A 23,407-nucleotide genomic window follows, 5' to 3' on the forward strand; every position below is an offset into this window, starting at 1 on the left:
CGTAGCGCGTTCCTTTCCATCCGCAAGCCCGAGGGTTAGCCTGTGTGTCCACGCTGAGCCGTTCCATCAGAAAGAGAAATGCCGACAAAAATCATCTTTGAGAGTGAAGATCAAGTCATGGAGGACGACGTGGACACTGTCGCGGAGGCTAAACCCATCAAGGTGAGCAGCGCGTGCCCTGTCGCCACGGACAGACTTAAATATCCACGTAGCTCGTGCGACTTCTTCTCCCGGCGCTCCATGTTGACAACATGTGGCTCAACGTGCTAGCATAGGCTAGCTAGCTGTTAGCAAACTGACGTTCAGATCAGTTTAAGTAGCGTCACTAGCATCCACATGTTATAAACAAACCACTGCGGTGCGATTTTATAAACTTAATGTAATCCACTGCTTCATTTTAACATGGGACGCTTCCTTAGCCTAGCTATAAGATCACATGGCAAGCCCATGTATTTATGCAATGATCTATATATCACGTGGATGTATTTAAGGTCAACGTGGAGGCCTTAAACACACTGCGCACATCTGTTTATGTATCTGCGCTGTTGGCGCCCCATGATGACGTAATATTCAGCTGGGCTCGTCAGCTGACAAAACAACTTGCCCACAACTGTACAACTATATATTCAAGTTAATGATCGCTGCTTCTAATGATTATTTGTTTTATAACTACAGGCTATGTATAATGCTTACATGTTTTAATTAAAACAAAAAACAGTTGCACCTTAAACTGACTCTTTATTGTAGTCTGGCCTCAAAGTAATTGAGGTATTATCATTTGAGTTAGCCCGTATAAATATTTCATTCATTATTGTTTTAAGGACTGGAAATGGTAAGTAATGGATATTGCGTTACTGCTATTTATTTAAAAACAACAAGGGAAGTTGGCAGCTTAGCTCACTTTACATTGTGTACAATACATTCTGTGTGGATGCCCCATTGTACTCTTTATTTGAGTCTAGCTCCCACAAAATGTACTGAAAGTGCACTTCAGAGGAGTGAAACAAGCGTTGGTGCTTTGATATCATCCGGCCATCGATAATTATACCTTGGCTTACATACCCACAATGAGAAGTTGTTCATCAGCAAAATTGCAATAGGATGAGAAAATGGCAAAGCGATTTGAAACAAACTGCCAATTTATTTCTGTCCTTGCGTTCATATAAGGCAGTGAATTTGTTTGAACTGAAACCTATTTATCTTCTATTGTTTCTGTTTATAATAAAAGAAGACCAAAGAGGGCAAGAAGCTGAAGAAGAAGAAGCAGTTGGAGGACCAGGAAGAGCAGAAGGACCTCGACTGTGAACCTCCAGCACCAAAAAAGAAAAAGAAAAAAGACAAGTTGGACCAATCGATCGGACACGTAGTTGAAGACACAGGAATGAACGGCAACTGTGATGATGTTGAAACACCAAAAAAGATTAAGAAAAAAAAAACCCCTGAAGAAATCACAGAGGTCAGTGCTGTTTGATTTAAATGTGCAGTTATATTTATGTTTCTAAACTAAAAAGAGTTTAAATAAATGGACAGCAAACAGTTAAATATCCACTTATTTGTTGAGGCCCATTGGATTACAGTGAACAGTTTATAAAGATAATACTCTGCCCCTCTTCATAAAACATTTTTTTCCATGTTTATCTCTGGGTTTAGAAAAAAGAAAAGAAGCATAAGAAAGCAGAGGCAGTAACCAACGGACAGTCCTCCCCCAACACCCCCGTCCAGACGCCCATCCCGACACCGGCCCATTCCAGCGACGACTCAGACAGCGAGAAAGACATGGTATGACTAGCCTCCTCCGAGTAGACGATGGAAGTTTGTATCGTTACTGTGTGATAACTTTTGACACGTTGTATTTATGATAAGCGGAAAAGCTTGAGTTCTGTTGGTCAGTTCGGTAATATTATGTTGGTGGATTTTAAAACATGCTGCCTTTCACTACTTGGCATGTGTTAAAGCATTTAAAAGACCCACAAATAAATTGAAACATGATTTATTCAATTGAATGTATGGATTAACTTGTGTATCTGTCCAGGGGCTGACACCGCAGCAGAAGGCAGGCGCCTTCTCCAACTTCAGGATCTCCCAAGTGACCATTGATAAACTAAAAGGTAAATAACGTATTTACATTTTTATTCCTGAGTGTACTGGTACATTTCCAAAATCCGACATGCTTATTGCTCTGCCAAAAAAATTCACCTTTTTTATAGTATTTTAATTTTGTCTAAACAATTTGCTAAATAAATACCAGTTTTATAAAACACAGCAAACATTTTCCATCCTGTTCTAACTCCCATGTACCCCAATTATATCTATTGAGTTGCAACTATCTTAATTAGATACCCTTTTTTTCTTTTAAATGGATGGTCATTCAAAAAGAATAAGATTTTCATTCAACATTTGGTGGTCACCATTTTCAAATGCTTTAACTCGTGTTAGACACAGCTCTTTTCATTTACTTTGTTGTGCAAACTGAGCTTTGGATTGGCTGGGATTGTTTACATTGTGCTAAAATATCAAATTAACATGTCTCCTGCTTTTCTCCCTCTCTGTGCCCTCTTTCTATCCTTTCCTCAGCTCGGGGTGTCACCTACCTGTTTGACATTCAATCAAAAACCTTTAATTCTGTCTTTGATGGAGAGGATGTAATTGCCCAAGCCCGAACAGGAACAGGAAAGACTTTCTCGTTTGCCGTCCCTTTGGTGGAGAAGCTCCAGAGAGACCCAGTGGATTCTGCCAGAGGCCGGGCTCCCAAGGTACAAACACTAGTACACTCATCACTAAACACCTCAACCAATGCTATTTCATGTGTGTTGTCTATAACTGAATCTCTTTTTTTGTCACTCTGTAGGTCCTGGTGTTAACTCCAACCAGAGAGCTCGCTATCCAGGTTGCTAAGGACTTCAAAGACGTCACCAAGAGACTTTCTCTTGCCTGTTTCTATGGAGGCAGCTCGTACAATCCACAGAGTAAGTCTTGTTCATAAACTAATTAATTCGGAAAACCGACAGTCAAAAACATTAAATCAACTATACATTTTCTTTATGTTTTAAAATAACTTTTGGCGTTACATTTTTTATTTGATAGAAAATGGACAACTGTGCCTTGTAACCAGCAGCTCACCTCTTTGTTTGTTTTTTAGGGAGGTTTCTGGATTGTCACATATCAAAATAATAAGTTCTCCTCTACTCTCTTCCCGTCTAGTTGAAGCAATACGTAATGGAATCGATATTTTGATTGGCACCCCTGGTCGCATCAAAGACCATCTCCAGAACCAAAAACTGGACCTCTCCAAACTGAAACACGTTGTTCTCGATGAAGTGGACCAGATGTTGGACATGGGTTTTACTGAACAGGTTGAAGAAATTTTGTCTTCTTCATATGAGAAAGGTAAAGTAAATCTGTGAATGTTTTGCAATGAGCGTTAATATTCATGCATGTGTATAGGCCCCTGAGACATTTAGGTACAACATTTAGATTTTTCAAATCTTTATAAGATAACTTGCCTCCTGCAATTTGGTTTTTACACTCATCTATACTCTAATTTCTATTAAAAGCCTTATTCATTATTCAGCCCTTGTGTATAAGGAGTGTTACACTTTGGATTTGTGTATCATATGTTAAAGTAGATAACAAATTCATTAAAGTGCGGTCATGTATGTAAAGTTAGTAAAAACCTGTGTGTGCTCCTCTCCAGACTCCCCCTCCAACCCCCAGACTCTTCTCTTTTCGGCCACCTGCCCCGCCTGGGTATACCAGGTTGCCAAGAAATACATGAGACCAGAATGCAAACATGTGGATCTGATCGGCAAGAGCACACAGAAAGCCGCCACAACTGTAGAGGTAAGTGTGTGAAGCTGGCTGAGGTGCAATATAACAAGCGGTAAAGCATCCTTAATTCTTAGGCTCAGTTCTTGTAAACATGCTTGTAAGCAGAGATGGTCATATTAATTAAAACTGTTAATTATCTTTTTATCCATGAAAGTTAATTTGCAGATAAGATTGCTGTATTTCTTATCAACTCAACAAATATGATTTATATGTATCTCTTCTTCCTCCCTTCTTTCACTCCTTTTTTCTTCCCGTGTCCTTTCCTCTGTAGCATCTGGCCATAGCGTGCCACTGGTCTCAGCGAGCAGCCGTGATCGGTGATGTGATCCAGGTTTACAGCGGCACCCATGGCAAAACCATCTTGTTCTGTGAGACAAAGAAAGATGCCAACGAATACTCCTTAGATTCATCCATCAAACAGGTAAAGACGGGCACTGAAATGCTTATACGGGCCACAGAACAGTTTTTGAAAAGTCAAATTCATTCAAAACACTTTTCATTCATTTGTTTACCAGTTTATCTGCCTACTGTTTATCACCTTACTACTTCTATTTTTGAGTCTATTTTTGTGTCAATTCAGCAATACCACAATGAATAAGCAAGCAAATGTGTAATGCTTCATTTCTTCTTTTATTTTGTGATCAGAGTTGCCAGGCCCTCCACGGGGATATTCCTCAGAAACAGAGGGAGATCACGCTGAAGGGGTTCAGAAATGGCGTTTTTGAGGTTCTGGTTGCTACCAATGTTGCAGCCCGTGGATTGGACATCCCTGAAATCGACCTGGTGATCCAGTGTTCTCCACCCAAGGTGTGATATTTACAAGAGTTTCACAGCATATAACATATTTTTTGTTTTATTGGGGACGTTATTTACAATGTTGTTTTTAATTAATCATTTGAACTGAACACAAAAGGTACAACGTTTTAGGGTGCAGATTTTGATCGATACTCTAAAAAACATCAAAACATTCCCAAGTGCAGATTCTCACTTTTTTGCAATGTTTTTATCATGCAAGTTGATTCAAGATTCAAAGGTTTTATTGCCATATGCACACAGTTACAGTGTAGGAATGGCAATCAAATTCTTCTGACCTGAGCTGCTCCAACAATGCAAAAAAAAAAGAGTCCCTTGCCGCCTTAATGTTAACAACACACTTTCTTATTAATGGTGTTGCATAAAATATGAATCATTAACGGCTGCCTCCTTTACCAGTTCTGAAAGTGTTTCTCTCTCTGTGGTTGCTAGGATGTGGAGTCGTACATCCACCGTTCAGGACGTACAGGCCGAGCGGGCATGACCGGAGTCTGCATCTGTTTCTACCAGAGGAAAGAGGAGGACCAGCTGCGCTACGTGGAAAACAAAGCAGTAAGTGTCTTTTTAAAAAAAAAAAAGTAAAAGACAAGAATGGCATGAGAGTGAAGGGTTTTGGTGGTTCTGAAATGTTTCAAAAACAATGCGTTCAATTACATATTTGGGGGATGGGCGTGTCACATAGAAGAAAGGGGGGGATCAAAAGTAGAGAAGATAGAAAAGAAGGGATAGGTTTTTTTATTAGAGAAGCAAGCGTTGAGGAGGATGCTGCTTTTGAAAACTGTGCACATTTTATAGACAAAGATATTCAGATATTCTATGCAGTCTGTGCTTCAAATGTTTTTAGATTAAGTCTCAACCTTTTTTATTTTGTATTATTCCAGGGTATCACATTCAAAAGAGTCGGCGTTCCCACTGCCCACGATATCATCAAGTCATCAAGCAAGGATGCCGTCAAGTAAGTCATTCTGTAGTGTGGGAGCCCAGTGCAACCGTATACTCATAGAAGTTTCAAACTTCTGTAATTGATTACTATTTGAAACTTTAGACTGTGCAAGCCATGACGTTTGGTTAATAATACTGACTTCTATCAGGATTTGGGAAACTTACAGTGCTTACATAGACTTTAAACAAATCTTAATGATTAGATAGTTCTAAGTTTGTTTCTGTATTGTGTCCAGGCTTCTGGACTCGGTCCCAGTTACTGCCATCGGGTACTTCAAAGCGTCGGCTGAGAAGCTGATCGAGGAGAGAGGAGCCGTCGATGCGCTAGCTGCTGCTCTGGCTCATATTTCTGGAGCCACAAATCTAGAGCAGCGGTCACTGCTAAACTCTGATGCTGTAAGTTTGGTTTTCTTCTCACCTTAAACAACCTACACATCTAAAGATTTACCATGAAGTAAGGTGTTAGACAAGTATCACTCGACACCAGGTTGAGAATCAATGATCAGGTAACTAATTTATTCTTGCAAGAAGCAGCAGAGTTAAATCACATACAAAGGATATGGGTTAACTCACACACATGAGGTATGGTGCTCAAAGGAACAGCAAAAAACATCAGGCTTATATAGTCCAAAACACGGAGAGTAAAGCCGTAAAAGGACGGTGGCTGCGGGTGTCGGAATGTCAGCCGTAGGTGAAGGGGATGGGACAACTGGATGGGTCATCTGTGACTTCTGGACTCCCAACAATGAGATAATATAGGAGACTGTCTCCTCAGAATAGATAAACAACCTGTCTTCTGTTATCATCAGAGGAGGCAGCTGCAAGGTCGTACAGTCTCAGAGCCACACATGATATCAGTGCAGTATTAAAACAACCCAAAGAGTGGAGAAAACAGTATTTCTCCAACATATCCCTCCTGTTTATACTACGGAATAACATAGAACTTGGAAAATACAAATGATTATAAAGATAAAAAATTCACATACAAAAGTACCCAAACGGCTGAGGTAGGTAGATTGTAAAGGCACACGTTTTAACGTAATCTGAATAGATGCCATGGCCTAATTCTTTCTCTGTACATTGTCAGTTTCTATCACTCAGACCCGTTACTGTTTCCCTGCTAACGTCCACTCTTTAAATTCTACTGGGTTCTGTTGGTTTCTTTACTGGAAACCCAAAACTAAGTAAAACTGCCCTATAGCTTACGCATAAACTATAAAACTCACGACGGTTTTAGCAAAACCCAGAAAACTAAACTGTCGAAATTTCCCCCAAAACTAAGAAAATGCCCATAGCCGTACCTAGTAACCCACTATAAAATAGCCGTACCTAGTAACCCACTATAAAATAGCCGTACCTAGTAACCCACTATAAAATAGCCGTACCTAGTAACCCACTATAAAATAGTCGTACCTTGTATCCTACTATAAAATAGCCGTACCTAGTAACCCACTATAAAATGGCCGTACCTAGTAACCCACTATAAAATAGCCGTACCTAGTAACCCACTATAAAATAGTCGTACCTTGTATCCTACTATAAAGCACACAATAGTTTTAGTAAAACTAAGAAAGTGTACCCTATAGTCCACCCTCGAACTATAAGATCCTTTTAGTTTTTTCTAAAAAAAAAAAAAACTGGCCTTATAGTTTGACCCACAAACTATTTTCTCCAAGGCCTCTAGTTTGAAACCACAAACCATTTAAAAGTACTTTAGATAAGTTTACCTGTGTCTTTCTAGGACTTTTTTGGTATCGTTCCACGAACCAGGGGGTTGAAACCAAAACGGTGCCTGTATTGATGTTCTCTCCTGTGTCGGTAGTTCAAGGATCCGTCTCTCCTCTCCTCTCCAGCGTAACCTGGCCCCCCTATTTACCAAATTGTTTCTTTGTAACGGAAACAAGGTAGGGGTCTTTTCGTAAGAGTCTCTGGACTCCCTGTGCACACTGTCAGGCTCGTTCGCTCAGAGAAAAAAGGAGATCTTGGATCCGGCTCAAAGGACCAATATATATATATATTTTTTTATTTTTCCCCGTACGATATATATTGCGATATGAAAACATACAGGAATTGATGAAAAAAAAACGTTTTTTCCCTCAAACCATCCTTTCTTGAACTTTCATGCTATACAATTGGTATTTTTTTTAATCCTATTTAACCGGATGAAGGATTTTAGTCACGGACGTCTGGATCTTAAATTTTCAGAGCAACAAGATGAGCTAGCTCGGTTAGCAGCGCCAAACTGCCCTGGAGAAACACATGAAACTACTTTACTCAGTGTTTTTACCTTTAATCACCGTTCGTTTGCTTTGGAGATTTGATTGTGATTGTTGTTTGCTGTGCATGCAGAGCTTGCACGTCACTTCGCAAGTTTTCGTTTTGTAGAAAGCAGCAAAATAATTGTAACATGACGTGTTTGAGTTAATTTGCCTACTTAATATCGCAATTCCTAAAAAAAAAAAAAGATTAAAAGAATCTCACGTCAACGCGATGTGAGTATCGCGCATATCGCGATTATCGTCACGACACAATATATCGTGCAGCCCTAACAGCAGCCACTGCTCGCATTAAAAATATGTGCTGTCTAACGATGTTTTCAAAAGTACTGCAGCATCTCTACCCTGCATAGGATTTCCTAAAACAGCAGGATGATTCAGACTGCAGCAGTGCTTTCACACTCCCATTACATGTTATTCCAGACTTAAAAATGTTGAGCTTGTCCTCAATTTAGAGTCTGTCATGGATTATTTATGCTTTCTAAGTGCTGTCTAACCCCAATTCAATCAGGAGAGACGTTGATGTATGGAATACATGTTTATTACTGGGACACGTAATAATGATTGCCAGAATTATAACAGGTAAATGGAAAGGTGTTTGGCCCCAGTTTGAAGGATAATCATTCAGGAGGGGGAAGAACCGCTCCAATGAAACCCCCCAGGGTCTAGACACTGGTGGTGGTGATAAGTAGGTGGGACCGGTCTGAAGGGAGAAGGTTTAACTTGGCTCTGTAGGAGGCGGGAGGGGTGGAGGAGGGCTGCGTATTGTCACCTGAAATGACAGCTGACAAGAGGGAAGAGCAGATTTAAAGGGATTAGCGGGTGCAACGATAGGTTTGTTAGAATGGAGAGAGGAGCGATTGGTTAGGTGGGGATGGTCACTTAATGAGGGAAGAGAGAGTATTGAAGTGACATGTAATATGAGTGAAGAGCGTGGTCTTCCTGATTGAACTTGCGCTGAGCTTTCATTTGTTGTTTTTCAGGGTTTCGCCACTATGCAGATGGTTTGTTCTCAGGAGATGCATAATCTCGGTTACGCCTGGAAAAGCATCAAAGAACAGCTTGGGGAAGATTTCGAGCAACACGTACGAGGAATGACCTTCCTCAAAGGCAAATTGGTATGTAAACACACAAATATGTGGCTCATATAAGAATTAAAGACTGTATTTGTTGCATACGTATTTTTAAATTCCGGATCACAATGTATGGAAGCTATTGAGAAATGTCAGATTTTCCGATGCTACCTCTATTTGAAGATAGAGGTTGGAAAAATCCCTGTACTTGGAAGAGTATGTTTTATGTGTCTTCAACATTTTATTCTCAGCATGTAAACAGAAAAATATATGTTATCAAAGAGTACATTTGTAATGCCTGTTGTTTGTCTCAAAACAAAATCTCACATCTTTTATTTTGTTTATTACAGGGAGTTTGTTTTGATATCCCAGCTGACAAAGTCAAGGAGATGGAGGTGAGAACAACTGTGAAAACTCCCCTCTGTTCAATATGTGCACTGGACTGTTTATAGTGTATTCTAGATTGAATTGGTAAAGATAAATAGTCAATGGGAAAATATGCATAATGGATATGCATCAAACTAGATGATTTAATGTAGTTCAAGTCGATCAAATGTACATGCGTACTGCAAAGATTCATATGCTTTGTCATATCCACTATAACTACAGTGGAGTTTTGGCAATAAACATGATAAGTCCCAGGCTCGTTAAACAACAACAAACAATAGATAAAGATATACAAAAATAACTATAAATAAAGTATTTCAATAGACATAATGGCGCAAGTAAGTTGTAAGAATAAGAAAAATATATACTCATAAAATTGTGTAGAATTACGTACTATACATTACAGTTAAAGGTGGGGTAGGTAAGTTTGAGAAAACGGCTCGAGATACACTTTTTGTTATATTCCATGGAATGCTCTTAACATCCCGATAGCAATGAATATCTGAAGTGCTTTGACAAAAAATCATCTGTGGAAGCCGTGGTACTGTAAAAAGCACGACCAATCAGCCGGCCCGGCTAAAATAACTGGATGGCCTACCTGCCTGTCAGCCTTCCATCTGTGCACAAACTTATCTCGTGCCCTCATTGGTCATGTGCACGTTCGTGTGTGTTGGAGGAGGGGCTCTGTAAGGAAGTGGCAGATTTTCTCCGGCTGTGTATTTTCAAATTCTAGCGCACTCGAGCTGGTTTCTCAAAAATTACCTACCCCACCTTTAATATTGTTATATAAATAAGGACATATGTGGAATGAACAGAAGAACAGTGTATTATAAATATTTGGAAGTTGTGGCGCTTCAGAGTTTAGCTTAATTGTATTGTATAAAAAAAACAAAAAAAAGGTTAAAAATGTAATTAGTTCATCGGAATTATTGACAGTGTTTGTTGCTGAAGTTGACTAACATCCTGCTTTTTACTTTACCTTTTATCAGGATGGCTGGAAAGATGGTCGTCGTTGGCAACTGACTGTAGCTGTAGAGCTCCCAGATTTGGAGGAGAAGCAGATGAATAACCGTGGCGATAGAGGGTACGGCGGCGGTAACCGAGGAGGAGGAGGCTTTAGAGGAGGAAGGGGGCGGGGCTTCGGGGGAGGCGGCCGAGGCGGTGGCTTCAGGAGCGGCGGCGGTGGGGGCTTTAGCAGCGCCAGAGGAACACACAAACGTGACTTCAGTGAAGCTTTTGATTATTGAAAAGCCAACCTGCGCACTGATAAGACTGACTGTCACTCACATGGGCTGGCAGGGTTTTTTATTGGCTGTCAGTGAGGGGGATCAATGACTCCATCACTACACGAGCTGAATTGTAAGCTCTCAAATATTCACACCTCTCATAATACAGTACTTTAAATTAACAATTTCCCCTAAAGTCAACATTGCACATTTTCCTATGGCTATGTAGCCATTTCTTTCTGGTTTAAAATCAGACTTTTTGGATACAGTATATTGACAGCAGAAAACCCTTTGCAGATCAATTACATGAGACAGGAGATATACGAGTATATTTGAAGGTTGCAAATAAGCTTCATGCACAGTGCTTCTTTGGATGACACCTGCTGTAGGTCGTGACATTTGTGACCTTTTTACTTGATGATGTATCGGATAATTCACTTGATATGTCATAGATCGAATCATTACCTAATCCACCTATTGTAAAAGTGTGACTTTTTGTACTGGGTGCTTGGGTAACGGTGGCAGCAATCAGATTTAAGCCTTTGCCCAAAATATAAGGCACCTTATGACCTAAGAACGTGTTTTCTTGTGATTCTTGTCACATGACTACACTAAATCGCTCTGTTAATGTCATGAAGGTGTAGTCCTGCAGACAGTTTCTGCTATGCACCCTCAGAGTAAAGTGACAAAATGGGTGTTAACCTTTACAGTTGTTCTCTGTGTTGGATTGCCGCCTTACCCTCGGCTGAAACCTCTTTCCCAAAAGAGGTGTTGGATGATTGCTTTGCAATTGCCTCTATTTAATAACTGTGTCTACGGCTTCCATTCATTTGAATGAAATTATATTCATTAAAAAAAAGGTCAACTCAGGTTGTGTTTATTCTTTGAAATGGGTCTGAAATAAGCTTATACACATGCATGAATGTTTAAAGTATACATTTCAATGTGAACGTCTTGTGTGTCTTCTTTAAGCACTATGAGATGCAATTATTAGTGCATGCATAATTACTATCAATTTATTGATAAGCAGTTAAAACTGCCACAAGAGTACACAACACCAAGGGGAAACTTAAGAACTGCTTCCTAATAGGATTTTCTAACCCTTTACCCCATAGAAGTGAGTTAATTAAATTTCTGTCTCAACAGTTAAAACAGTAATCTTTTTATCTAATCAAAGACATTAAAAAAACATGTTAATTGGATAAGATGAATATCCGCCACTAATTTTAAATGCATTTATTGCTAACATGTTTTACAACACATTCATTTCAATCGATTCAGAAGCTTTCAAGTGAGTTTAACATAAACCTTTGCTGTAAAATTCAATCCCTCTAAAGTGCATCTTTCCAATTGGTTTACATACAGTATAAACACTGATACTATTCTGACAATATGAAAAGGGAAACACGAAGCTATAAATTACACTAGAAATAATTCAGGGTATAAAATATCACTATTTCTTGCAATATATTATGTGCAAATAACACATACAAAATTCTAAATCATAAATGATTTTGATATAGGCATGCAAGAAAAAAAAAAGAATATTCATCAAACTTCACAAATTTAGTTTAAGGATATTCAATTAGTTGATGTTTTCCACCACACTTGAATGCAATAAATATACAAATCTAAACAAGAAAATACCATGAAATGAATCACATGATCAATGAAAACACTCCAACCTAATATCACATTTTGTAAAACCTTAACTCACATTTCCTCATTTTAAAATGTCAAAAAAAATTACGTTGGGTTTGTTACAATTGTTTTCCCTTGTGCCAGTCAAGACTTACTGCTGAATGCAAGATGATTTCCTGTTCACTCTGTTTAGTTTTTAATATGTACTACATTTGAAATGGTGTCTGGTTGCTGGGTTTCACTAGTGACAGTTGGTTGTCATGGACTACAGATCATCAACAGTAAAGGTGAGTCCCGTGGCGGAATGGTTCTCCAGAGTCATGCAATATTCATCCTCGGTAAGCTCCTAGGTGACAAGAAGTCAGACAAAAAGATAAACCTCATATTTTTAGTATTCAAGTACGTATTCATATTGTTTACAGCAGGAAAAGTCTGGATTAAAATGTTTGGACATTTGAACAAGATTGTTGCATATTGCTTTTGTTCTAATCAGCACAACTTTTTTTGTTATATATTTGGCGAGTCAAAACCTTTTGAAATGAATATTTGTCAGCCTAGCTTTTTTTTTAATGAAAATGACTACAGAGCTGCAATTTATGCTATTTAAGATATACTCATATTTAAATGTAAATGATTAAAGTGGAAGCTAATCAGAGAAATATGGTTCTGTGTTCATGGGTTTAACCTAGACTGCATTGATAGGAGTGAATCTTGAAAAGATTTAGAAATTTGAGTATGCAGACTGTTGCAATTGGCCTTTAAAACCATAACAACAAAAAAGACCAAAAAGGAACCAGCACATTTTACTAAATGTGCACAGGGGCCCCTTGTCTCATAATCCACCCATGTTTAGAAGGGGCCTGACCCCGTAGATTGGAGACCACTGGACTAATATATATAATTTAAGTCAGTTAAGTATTTAAAGTATTTAAAACTCTCACTGGTATTAAATAAGTAATTTATCAATGTTTTATAAATCTCATACTTTCAGTATCATTCTCAACTGTCAGATTATGATGGAATATTTTCAGTTTTCCATGAATTTCTCAATCAATCGCTTTTTCCCTGTTAAATAATACAACTTTACCTCCCCGAGGCAATTTTACAGGTAATCTCCAAACCAATTTTAAAACCCCTCTCTCACAGGTTTGTGTTTATGTACAAGGTATTCTTTTAACTTTATTTTCAGATTATTGTTTAATATTTTATATTATGTTATATTGTTTTATTTTACCTGTTGCACTTTTCCTCGTATTAAGGATAATAAATTAATTGAAACAGCGCCCACTGGATTGCAACGTATGGTGATGAATACTTACTCACCAATTGAGCTTGGGTGGTGACAGTTGGTATTGCACTCTAGTATAAATGGTCATGCTTACGTAAAGTCACGCAGGTGAAGTTGACAACATCCCTTGATTAGCAACCATAGACTGTATATAACAGTAACTTAACGCCTCGAGAAACCCATAGGGGAGCCATCACTATTTAGCACTTCAACAGGTTTTAAACTGAGAAGGGAGGCCTCATACATGAAAGTTACCTAGGTAGTTACAATGAAACACACCGGGTAGTAAACAGTGTTTACTAAACACCTTTTCCTGCGGCGCTAATAGCGAGACTAGTTATTTAAGCTAGCTCAACAAAAGTTAGTTGGAAATCAATCGGTCTTAAATTGAACGGCTTAAAATAAACGGTTTTAATAAAACGGTGTCAATTTTTTTTTGGGAAACTGGACCTACGCCTGGGACAATTAAGGAGAACAAAATTGATGAACATGACAAGGAAGACGTGGAGACTCACATCAGTCAAGATTGTAAAAGTGAGAAATAGAGACTTTCTGGACCCTTTACCACCGTGGAGGACAGGACAACGACTTATTCTAACAGGAAGGCTACGTGAGTCAAACCGACACCCTCTCTTCATACTTTAGTATAAGTAACAATGCAATAGCATAGAAATACTCTTTTACATACAAAACAGTATTCTCAAAATATTCTTCAAGTGCCAAACTTAAATGATCCCGTAGGCTACTCATTATGCAGAATGACCCATTTCAGAATGACATATTACACATGCATTAACATGATTGATACATTATTGTGTTCATCACTTGAATATTGTGTCTGGTAGAGGTACATTTAATTACGGTACACCCTGCTGGCTAGCTTAACCCACATATAATAATATATCACCATTTAAAAAAAAATGTTTTTAATGACCTTAATCCGCAAAGTAACTGGTACAATATTGGCCTCTGACATGTGGAGAAGTAGAAATACAAAGTAGCATAAAATGGAAATAATTCAAGTAAAGTACAAGTAGCTCAAAATTGTACTTTAGTAGCCTACATTACTTGAGAAAATGTAATTTGCCAGCACTGTAGTCTAATGGGTTGTCTGAATTGTTCAGGCATCATGTCAGGGAGCTGAAGTTTGTTTGGGTTTGAGTGACTTATTTTACTTCAGACAGAAGTCTGGTGGTTGCTCATTGGATTTGTATCATCCTTTTTATTGTTAGGTTTTCCTTTTTATAATAATAAATTACCTTTTTAATAATTACCCTCCCAAAGAATACTTCATTTATTTCAAGGAGATAGTTGTTATGTGTTGGTCATGTGTGGAGTCACTTGTATTTGTATAGGAGATACACTACCATAATCTACCGGTTTATTAATGTTTGAAACGTTATTGCTGCAAACATCAGTATTCACTTAATTAGTCAAGACTGATCTGTACTTTGTTGGATTCAAAACGTGCGTATATCATATTTACTGTTTCATTTTATTTGAAGCATCATTTAGCTGTCTTCGAATCATCTGCTTGCTTTATGTTATCCTTTATGTTTAAGTTATTTATAGTTTCCATTTTTTATCATGGTTTAATCTTTCTGATTTCATTATGACAAGAGCATTGCTTTTCTTTCTTTATAAAGTTATGTTTAGGGTCTCAAGTGGAATTGTGCCTTTTTATATAATCAATTCTATGTCGGTCTTTAACCTGACAACTCTAATTAAAGATCAAATTTCCATTTATTTGTACAGACTGTCATCATGTGTGTTGCTTACCGGGTCTTTGATCCCCCTCTGCCTGTAGTCTTTCTCTGAGCTGCGATAGGACACCACGTGGATCAGAGTGTAGACTCTGCGAAAAGAGACACCAAGTTGAAACGAGTAGATCATATGGGAGTGTGAGGAAATGGATTTACAATACTTAAAATAACAACAGGAGATGTCTTAATAATTCTTTATAAGTTAACAATGTATTTATCCAAATGTCCCTGTTTATGGTCGGTGTTATCCAGCCTATAAATACATTGGCATTTCTTTGCCACAGAATCAAACCTACAGTATTTGAAAGTTGATGGATTTCTCCGCCTAACTTTCAAAGTCAGTCTGCTAGTAAGCTGTGAGGCTGTCAAATACAAGCCTGATATTACAGCTGCAAAACAATGAAAACTGAATGTAAAGGGATTTCTTTGTTTTTGCTGCAAATACACAAGTTGATTCTTACCTGTGATATAACATGGCCAGAAACTGGACAAGGAGAAGAATAGCAAAAGACAACAGGAACATCAAACTGACCGGCTCCACCTGTCAACAGAACATGAGAGGAATGGCGATTACCTTTAGAAGCTGCAGCATTCAAAATATGCAACCGTCCTACTTTAATTTTTTCTTTATATGCAGCACATGCATATAAAACTGTATCTGCCTGTCTGTCCAAACCTTGAGGATATCTCCAGATAAAGTCCCGTTCGGAAAGTATTTAGGGATCTTGATGCTGATTACATCACTTCCAATGGCCTGTAGGAAGAAGGTAGCTACGACCCACAGCACGTTGATGATGAAATACAGGAAGACTGCCTGTTGAAGGGAAGGATCATTACAAAAGTTTTACTCCTAAAACTTTTTACCAAAAGGTAGTTTAGTGCCATCAATTTAAAATGGCTAAATTAGGTAGTAGTCGCCTTTTTGTAGTTTTGAAAAACTTGGAAATAAACGGTCTCTATACATTATCAGTATAGACATCATTCATGTATTAAACACAAAAAAAGAGACACATTTGCAGAAACAGGGAATGACGTTAGCTGACCTTGTTGCGTAGTGACTTGAGTTCTCTGGTGACCTCATCCTTATGTGCTTGAGAATCATTAATAGGCGTCAAGTAGCGTTCAATCAACTTGTTCCAGAAGTCCTGCTCACCCTATACACACACAACACACAAATATTGTCAGGAATATATTTGCAAAAGTTGAAGTAAATGTTTCAGTTTTCCAAAATGATAGACTAGTTGTATTTTGTTTGGTGTACCATCATTAATGTAATTATCGAACAAATAATGTACATCTTCCTGTGTTTGTCACCTTACCCTCTCTGTTAGGTCTAAACTGTTGTAGCAGTACATTACCTATTTAGCTTATTTCTTGTACGTCTGTAGAAAGCCAACAGTAACATTAACTACCTGTTCTCCAGCATTTTCCGCTCACATAGCCGGGGACGAACGGTGTCTTACCTCTTCAAGTTTCCGCACTTGCGGTGCAGTGAGGGTTTTCTTGATGGCAATGGCAACTTTCTTCTGCAATTTCTCCATTCTACTGGTTTTAAGGATACGCCGAGACTGGGAGATAGGGGAAGTAATTATCAATCAATACTTCTCTCCTTCTTTTTCTTTTACGATTTGTTTTCATAAAATAAAAAGCCTCTTAGATAGATTATTACATGCTCTTCCAGTGCGTGTTGTAACTCCTCCATCTGGCTTTCTGACAGAATATCTTCAGGCCCCACTCTACCAAGCTGTTGATTGAGAGTATCTATTAACATAAGGACCAGCTCTTCACACACATCTTCTTCACTTATGTTAGGGAGCGCATATCTGAGGACAAATAAAGCACAAAACAATTAACTGTCATTTTACCTTTTTGATATTGTACAGTTTTAGCTGATATAGCAGTGTTACTTTGTTTTGAGACACATGTTATGAATAACATAAACGCACATATAGTGTTTTACAAAGTATGCTTAACATGCAATTATCTTTGTAATGTTAATTATTTACCGTATTTGTTGTTGTAGATTTGTCTTCAGGTTGGCATATGTCAGTTTCTTCAAAAACTCTTCTTTTACCGGCAATACCCAGTCTACACACACACGTGCGCGCGCGCACACACACACACACACACACACACACACACACACACACACACACACACACACACACACACACACACACACACACACACACACACACACACACACACACACACACACACACACACACACACACACACAACATTAATGTTAGTATTTGTATGCTATACAAGCCTAATGAATTGAGTGAATTACATTATGCAATTATGCGGGGGAATACACATTAAAGGGGCTTCTTACCTTTGATTGGGAGCTCCTCTGGTTCATCATTCATTGCGTCATCGTCGTCCTCATCATCCTCTTTGTCGAATGCACTCTCTGTTAGGCTCCTTTTTTTTAAACTGTCATCACTGCACACAGCCACACACACATGTTGTTAATGTTTGGTAGAATGGATTACACAATTCAAGTGTATAAATGCTTTAATCCTTCTAGAAGGACAGATTAGCCTAAATCTAAGCATGTAGAGGTGAGTTTTTGTGGATTGCGGTTAGGGCTGATCAATATTTAGATATTGTGATACGAGACGATACAGATATAGTCTTTGATTTTGGATATCAACACTGATGTGTTTTCTGCTGGTTTAAAAGATGGCATTACATTAAAGGGATGTCATTTCCTAATTTCACCAAACCATTCTGCCTATTAATGCCCCCAACATATTATCTATCTCACTTCTAATTATTTATCAAACATTTCACTGTGTAATCAGCCCTACAAACATGTTGCAACATCGATATAAAGATATTTGATCAGAAATATTCAAATGTGTGGTATTTGATATTCTCCATATTGCCTATCCCTAAATATTGTGTTAATAATCGTCATTAACACAGTATCGAGCTTTGGTTTGGCCTATATTTAGTAAAAAGCTTATTTCTTAGATGGCAGTACAGGTTTCCATGAGATCGACTGAAACCAAGTTGTGACCAAGTATATTTTTTTATAAGAAGAGAGGAAGGAGAAATTAATACCTGCTGCTGGAAGCAGCGTCGTTCAGATTCACCGCCTTGTTGGGCTTTTGAGCTTCTTCTTTGGTTGTCATGGTGATGAGTTCCAGCTGAGCCTCAGCCTTGTCAGCGGCCTGTTGAGTCTGGCTGGTGATGGGAAGAGGAGAGCCTTGCTCTGCAGTCTGGCCTTTGATCTGACGAACCATCAGAGTCTCTGTTTCCTGTGATACCTTTAAAGCAACAAGAACAAATGAAGTCATATATTCATTTGATGGAAGGCTTGTCAGTATCTTTTAAGCAAAAAAAGTACCTGTATCTTCATGTCCCAACAGCAGAGTCTACAGTTTCTGTCACACAGCATGTTATGGTTCTTCTTCACTTCTTCTTCTCCCCTGAAAGAAAGACACAATGAAAAGTTAGAAATAACATACACTCAGTAACATGTGAACACAAGTATAACACAAGTGGTTATTAGGAATGCAGATTGGCATTACTTAAACAAATGACTTCCCTTCTGCCTCCATTTATCTGTCAGATAAGTCATCAATAAGCTAAAAAGTTGAATTCTAATGTACATTATCACATATGGCTCTATACGTCTAATTGTGACTTTGACAGTGACAACTTGTATTTCTTTTTTTGTCTTATATTTCTTTGTACGTCTTTATTATGTTAAATATCCCATACAAATAGTGTTGATTGATTTTAATGTTTTTTATATCACTTTGACTACATTGGTGTTAACTCTTTGGAGTGTTATTGCATGTTGAGCAGAGACCAACTTCCCAATATTTAGTAGGGACGCTCCGATCGCCGATTTTGGGTCCGATCGCCGATCCGATCGAGTGGGCGGAAACCTTAAAATACTGCCAGACCGGTGAAGCCATTTTTGACGAGCTTGTTTTGCCGCGCACAGAGAAAAGTGTCATGTATTTTACTTCATCATTTTAGGTCATGCGATCGGCTCTCGCGATCTGCATCTTTAGAGAGCACCGATCGATCGGCAGAGAGTGAGTATCGGCCGATGTCGATCGGCGGCCGATATCGATCGGCGGCCGATATCGATTGGCGGCCGATCGATCGGAGCATCCCTTTTATTTAGATAATACATAATTGTAACACAATTACCATTATTTTTGCTCATTGTACTGGTAGGACTGTTTTACTGCCTTTGCTCCTTCTAATGCTACTTTTACATTCCCGACAGTCATCTTTACTGTTACAACTATCACCATGACTGCGTATCTCCAGTCAGGTGATCAACAAATGGATTGGCTTTAGATTAATGGATGATAAGGAAGTCATTAGGAGGTTTGCTGCTTCTCTTTGCTCAATACCCTAAACTAAGAATTAGTCATTAGAAGATCAATACATAATGTAAATGATTGTTTTCAGCAGAAAGTAGCACTACTCCTTGTAATAATGATCAGTGCGTTACTTGTTGGTTTCCCTTGTGCCCCAGGACACGTTGTTCATGTTAACCAGTGAGTAGATGGTCAGAAGGAGATATCCACTGGGGATGCAGATGAAATACATCAGACCGTAGATAATATTCGCTGAAAAAAGGAAAACAAATGTATAAAATTACTAAACATCAGCTGTTAAACATACCTGAACAAATTAAACACAATACAACGCATATTTTAGTAATATAATATAATCATACCCCACTCCTCTGGGTGTAGTATAGCTGTCACTGCGTACATGATTGTCATAGAAACCAAAAACAGACCAGTCGGGGTCAGGAAGGTGCCCTGAATCACCATGTCACCTACAAAGGGAATTTGATGTGTGTATTTGCATTAATAATAATAATAATAATAATAATAATAATAACTTAGATTTATATAGCGCCTTTCAGGGGACCCAAGGTCGCTTTACTGAAAAAACATTGCAAGTTTAAAATATATTTTCAAAGGATAATTTGAAACAAAATGTTGCACGCATTAAAATAAAATAAAATGTCTTTATTTTACTCACCAATTATAGAAAACAAGGATGCAGTCATGAGGAACGCATACAGCACACTCATGATGGCAGCGATGGTGATTTGGGTATTTGACTTGACTGTAAAGCAGATGATGACGTAGAACACTGGAGGAACGCTTGCGATGAGGATGGAATCTGTACCGGCAATTTGGAAGACAAATTGAAAAGCACCTAAGAGAGAAAGACATACAGAGATGCAGGCTCTTTGAATAAGTCATTGATACAGAAAGATGTATGATTGAAAGACCTTCAGGACAAAGTAGGTTTCCTAGACCTCACAGTGTATTATAAAGCCTGTTTTACTGAAGGCAAAGTCCTTGTGTGTTTTTATAAGAACTGAAGGCAGACTTCCAAGATGTTAGCCAACAATAAATGATAAGAATGATAAGGGAAATGGATGAAACAGTTAATCAAACACCCTGAAAACAAAAGGGCTTGAGTTATAAACTAGACCTACCTGCTATCATGAGAGTCACAGAGGCTGGACCAAGGATGGAGGAACCAACCGTGAACATCTGGTAGAAGATGTAAAGCCCGGAGATTGATGTGTTTCTTTTCGATGTCTCCTTACCACTGCAATGCAAGTCACAACCACAGAAAAGTTAATATTATTGTAGTTTATATAGTGTCATAGTAAACAGCTGATTGAATATGTATAGTCTGTAGATATCAATCCAAAACATCACATTGAACATATTAATTCAGATGTTTTCTTAAATCAGTTCAGTGAGAAAGATGCCCCCTTAGTACTAACAATGTGCACTTACCTGTGCAGAAGGTCCAGTGTGTTGGCCAGTGTAGATGGTCCCCATCGTCTCCTCTGGTTATAAAACTCCTTGAACTCTTCTGGTGAGTTGGTGTAAGCATCTGATGCAGCATTGTATTCAACACGCCACCCTTGTTGCAGTAACAAAGTACACAGCCAACGATCCTCTCCTACAAACACGTAAGAAATGGTACTGACATTTTCAAAAATAAAGGTAAAGAGACATAAAAAGGCACATTTAAAATAGTTAGTCCAATTTCTAACAGACCTTGGTCATATTGCACATATTCCGAAGCTCTCTTGGATGTTGTCGTGTATTTTTTCAATACATTGTCATCCATTATGGCCGATCCTCTGAACAGACTGAAACATCCTGGACTGCACAGCACGGAGCCAAACACGTGCTCTGCTGTCTTCTGCAGCCAGTGGCCCACTGCGTACTCAAACTTCTGGTACCACACCATGGGACCTGGGATGGCAAAGTGATAGAGATAGACATAGGACTTAGAGAAATGAAAGACAACACTTTCAAAACATTCTCAAATGCCTATTTCATTAATGTTCTCTTTCTTCTCAGTCATGTTGAGGGGTAAGGGGGCTGGAGTCCATCCCAGCCTATGCATTCAAGAAACACCCAGCACCTTTGCTAAGAACTTAAGCAGGACTTTTTAAACCTGTAACACCTATTGATTACTTGTCAGATTCATATACACCTATTGTGTTGGGTGAATATTTAGCATATCTGCAGTTGGCTGAGTACATTTATGGTTGTTTTTATTTGGCAATTTCGTCATTTTATTTTGCCTCCGAACAGCTGTGAGATGGTCTGCTCGTTGTGAGGGAACAGAGAAACGTCAGTTTAAAACAGCTTGGAGAGATAGGGGCCTATTTTCACATCTAACTGTGAAGTAAGGGGTTATTTTGGCACCCAATTTTTGCAACAGTGAAAAGACTAACCAAAATGTTTTTGATGAGTTTTTATTTTGTTGTCCGTAAGTTTGAATATAGGTAGTTGTAAGATGATATAAGGCAAAGTGGCAAACACACCAATATTTGTAAGGTAGGGATAAAACAGATTTAACATAATGCAACCAAAGAGCTTGTTCAAGGTTTTTTTTGCAGTTTCAAATTCTGAGTAATAGACACTCCTCTATGCTTAACTGTCTAGAAATGCTCCAGTAAAGGCTTTACATATCATGCACAGAGCAGGCAACTTTAAAGGTCACCTATCATGCTATTTGTAGGCAATAGCTTAGGTCTCAGATATATACAAATATATAAAAAACATGTCTATGAAGTGTTTTGCTCAAAATACCAAACAGATCACCCATTCTAGCCATGCCTCATATCCCTCACTTCCTGTTTCAAAAGTGCTGATTTGGGGTATAAAGCTTTGATAAAAAAGGAGGGGGCTGATCTCATGCGGGACCCGGCAGCTACTGTCTAAACTAAATACTACCATGATGAAACACCATATCATGGATTATCAAGGATTATTTCTGAAACAGTATGGAGCTCAAAGGCTTTCTCTCTTGGCGGTTATACCACAAGGTGAGTTCCTTTTTATTTCCTGCTTCTTCACACACATGCTCTCCAGTACAGGTTAGCTCTGAGTGTTAGTGATGCTAATGTAAACACCGACCATATTACGTCCAAAACAGTCGGGCATTGTTTCTGTCTGCAACTTTCTGATAGTGCCGTGGGTCCACATTTCCGATATTACGTCATATCGGACCTAAATCTGGATCAGCTCCGTTGTAGCCCCGTTTTTAGAGATTTGGGTACGGAGGAAAAGAGAGATGGTTTTATTTTCTGATGCTCCGTGAGTTTCCTGACACACCGGGGACACATGTTTATATATAAAAGACATAAAAAAGTGCATTTTGCATGATAGGTCCCCTTTAAGTAAAATCAGTCTCAGTATTTAGGAACATTGAACTTTGTTTTATTAAACTTATTTACCTTCTGGTATAGAGACCAACCCACTGTATACAGAACTTACCCATTCCTGTAGGATGGATTCTTCCACATGCTGCACCTACATTGAGATACATCCTCATCCTGTAAGTGAAAATACGTTTTTTTAGTTACTTTGTTTTAATTTAATGTTGCATATCCATTAATAAAATGAAAAACAACTGCAGATTACTCTGTCACTGACCTGTCTACAAGCAGAATTACAGCTTTGGGTTGGAAGTCAGTGTCCCCGTCCAGAGCCAGGATGTAGGTGTTTTCATCTGAGATGAATTTTCTCTTGAAGTCATTGTCATGCTGAGGCAGCAGAAAAATCTCTCCATTCATAGAGATCATGCTGTCTCTGTGTGGGTTGTTCTGGCGCTGGACAAAACATGATAGATATATTACATA

General features: G+C 38.5%; 2 protein-coding genes across 3 annotated transcripts in view; one reads left to right on the top strand and one right to left on the bottom strand.

Annotated features, from left to right (window-relative positions):
* Positions 1-11,414, top strand: ddx21 (DEAD (Asp-Glu-Ala-Asp) box helicase 21). Of its 2 annotated transcripts, none has more exons than XM_079663377.1 (16): positions 1-162; positions 1,232-1,456; positions 1,651-1,779; positions 2,033-2,108; positions 2,575-2,753; positions 2,849-2,966; positions 3,202-3,387; positions 3,695-3,840; positions 4,100-4,249; positions 4,474-4,635; positions 5,074-5,193; positions 5,523-5,596; positions 5,820-5,979; positions 8,843-8,977; positions 9,283-9,327; positions 10,309-11,414. In XM_079663377.1, the coding sequence occupies exons 1-16, from the start codon at positions 79-81 to the stop codon at positions 10,564-10,566; spliced, it is 2,247 nt and encodes a 748-aa protein (XP_079519503.1). In that variant the 5' UTR covers positions 1-78; the 3' UTR covers positions 10,567-11,414. The 2 variants fall into 2 exon arrangements, with proteins under 2 accessions (XP_079519503.1, XP_079519502.1); XM_079663376.1 differs by having other exon boundaries at positions 3-162; positions 1,229-1,456.
* chs1 (chitin synthase 1) overlaps positions 11,407-23,407 on the bottom strand; it is a 26,978-nt gene continuing 14,977 nt past the window's right edge. Inside the window, exons 17-35 of the mRNA XM_079663375.1 lie at positions 23,202-23,377; positions 23,043-23,101; positions 21,309-21,509; positions 21,042-21,210; positions 20,732-20,847; positions 20,266-20,445; positions 19,952-20,056; positions 19,724-19,841; positions 18,596-18,677; positions 18,310-18,515; positions 17,576-17,685; positions 17,244-17,325; positions 16,907-17,060; positions 16,701-16,805; positions 16,281-16,391; positions 15,914-16,051; positions 15,699-15,778; positions 15,254-15,329; positions 11,407-12,532 (exon numbers count right to left, since the gene is read on the bottom strand). Of these exons, the coding sequence (XP_079519501.1) occupies positions 12,452-12,532; positions 15,254-15,329; positions 15,699-15,778; positions 15,914-16,051; positions 16,281-16,391; positions 16,701-16,805; positions 16,907-17,060; positions 17,244-17,325; positions 17,576-17,685; positions 18,310-18,515; positions 18,596-18,677; positions 19,724-19,841; positions 19,952-20,056; positions 20,266-20,445; positions 20,732-20,847; positions 21,042-21,210; positions 21,309-21,509; positions 23,043-23,101; positions 23,202-23,377 (2,349 nt within the window). The 3' untranslated portion in view covers positions 11,407-12,451. The remainder of the gene's footprint in view (positions 12,533-15,253; positions 15,330-15,698; positions 15,779-15,913; positions 16,052-16,280; positions 16,392-16,700; positions 16,806-16,906; positions 17,061-17,243; positions 17,326-17,575; positions 17,686-18,309; positions 18,516-18,595; positions 18,678-19,723; positions 19,842-19,951; positions 20,057-20,265; positions 20,446-20,731; positions 20,848-21,041; positions 21,211-21,308; positions 21,510-23,042; positions 23,102-23,201; positions 23,378-23,407) is intronic.

This window comes from Notothenia rossii (assembly GCF_949606895.1).
Source record: "Notothenia rossii genome assembly, chromosome: 2".
Taxonomy (NCBI): Eukaryota; Metazoa; Chordata; class Actinopteri; order Perciformes; family Nototheniidae; genus Notothenia; species Notothenia rossii.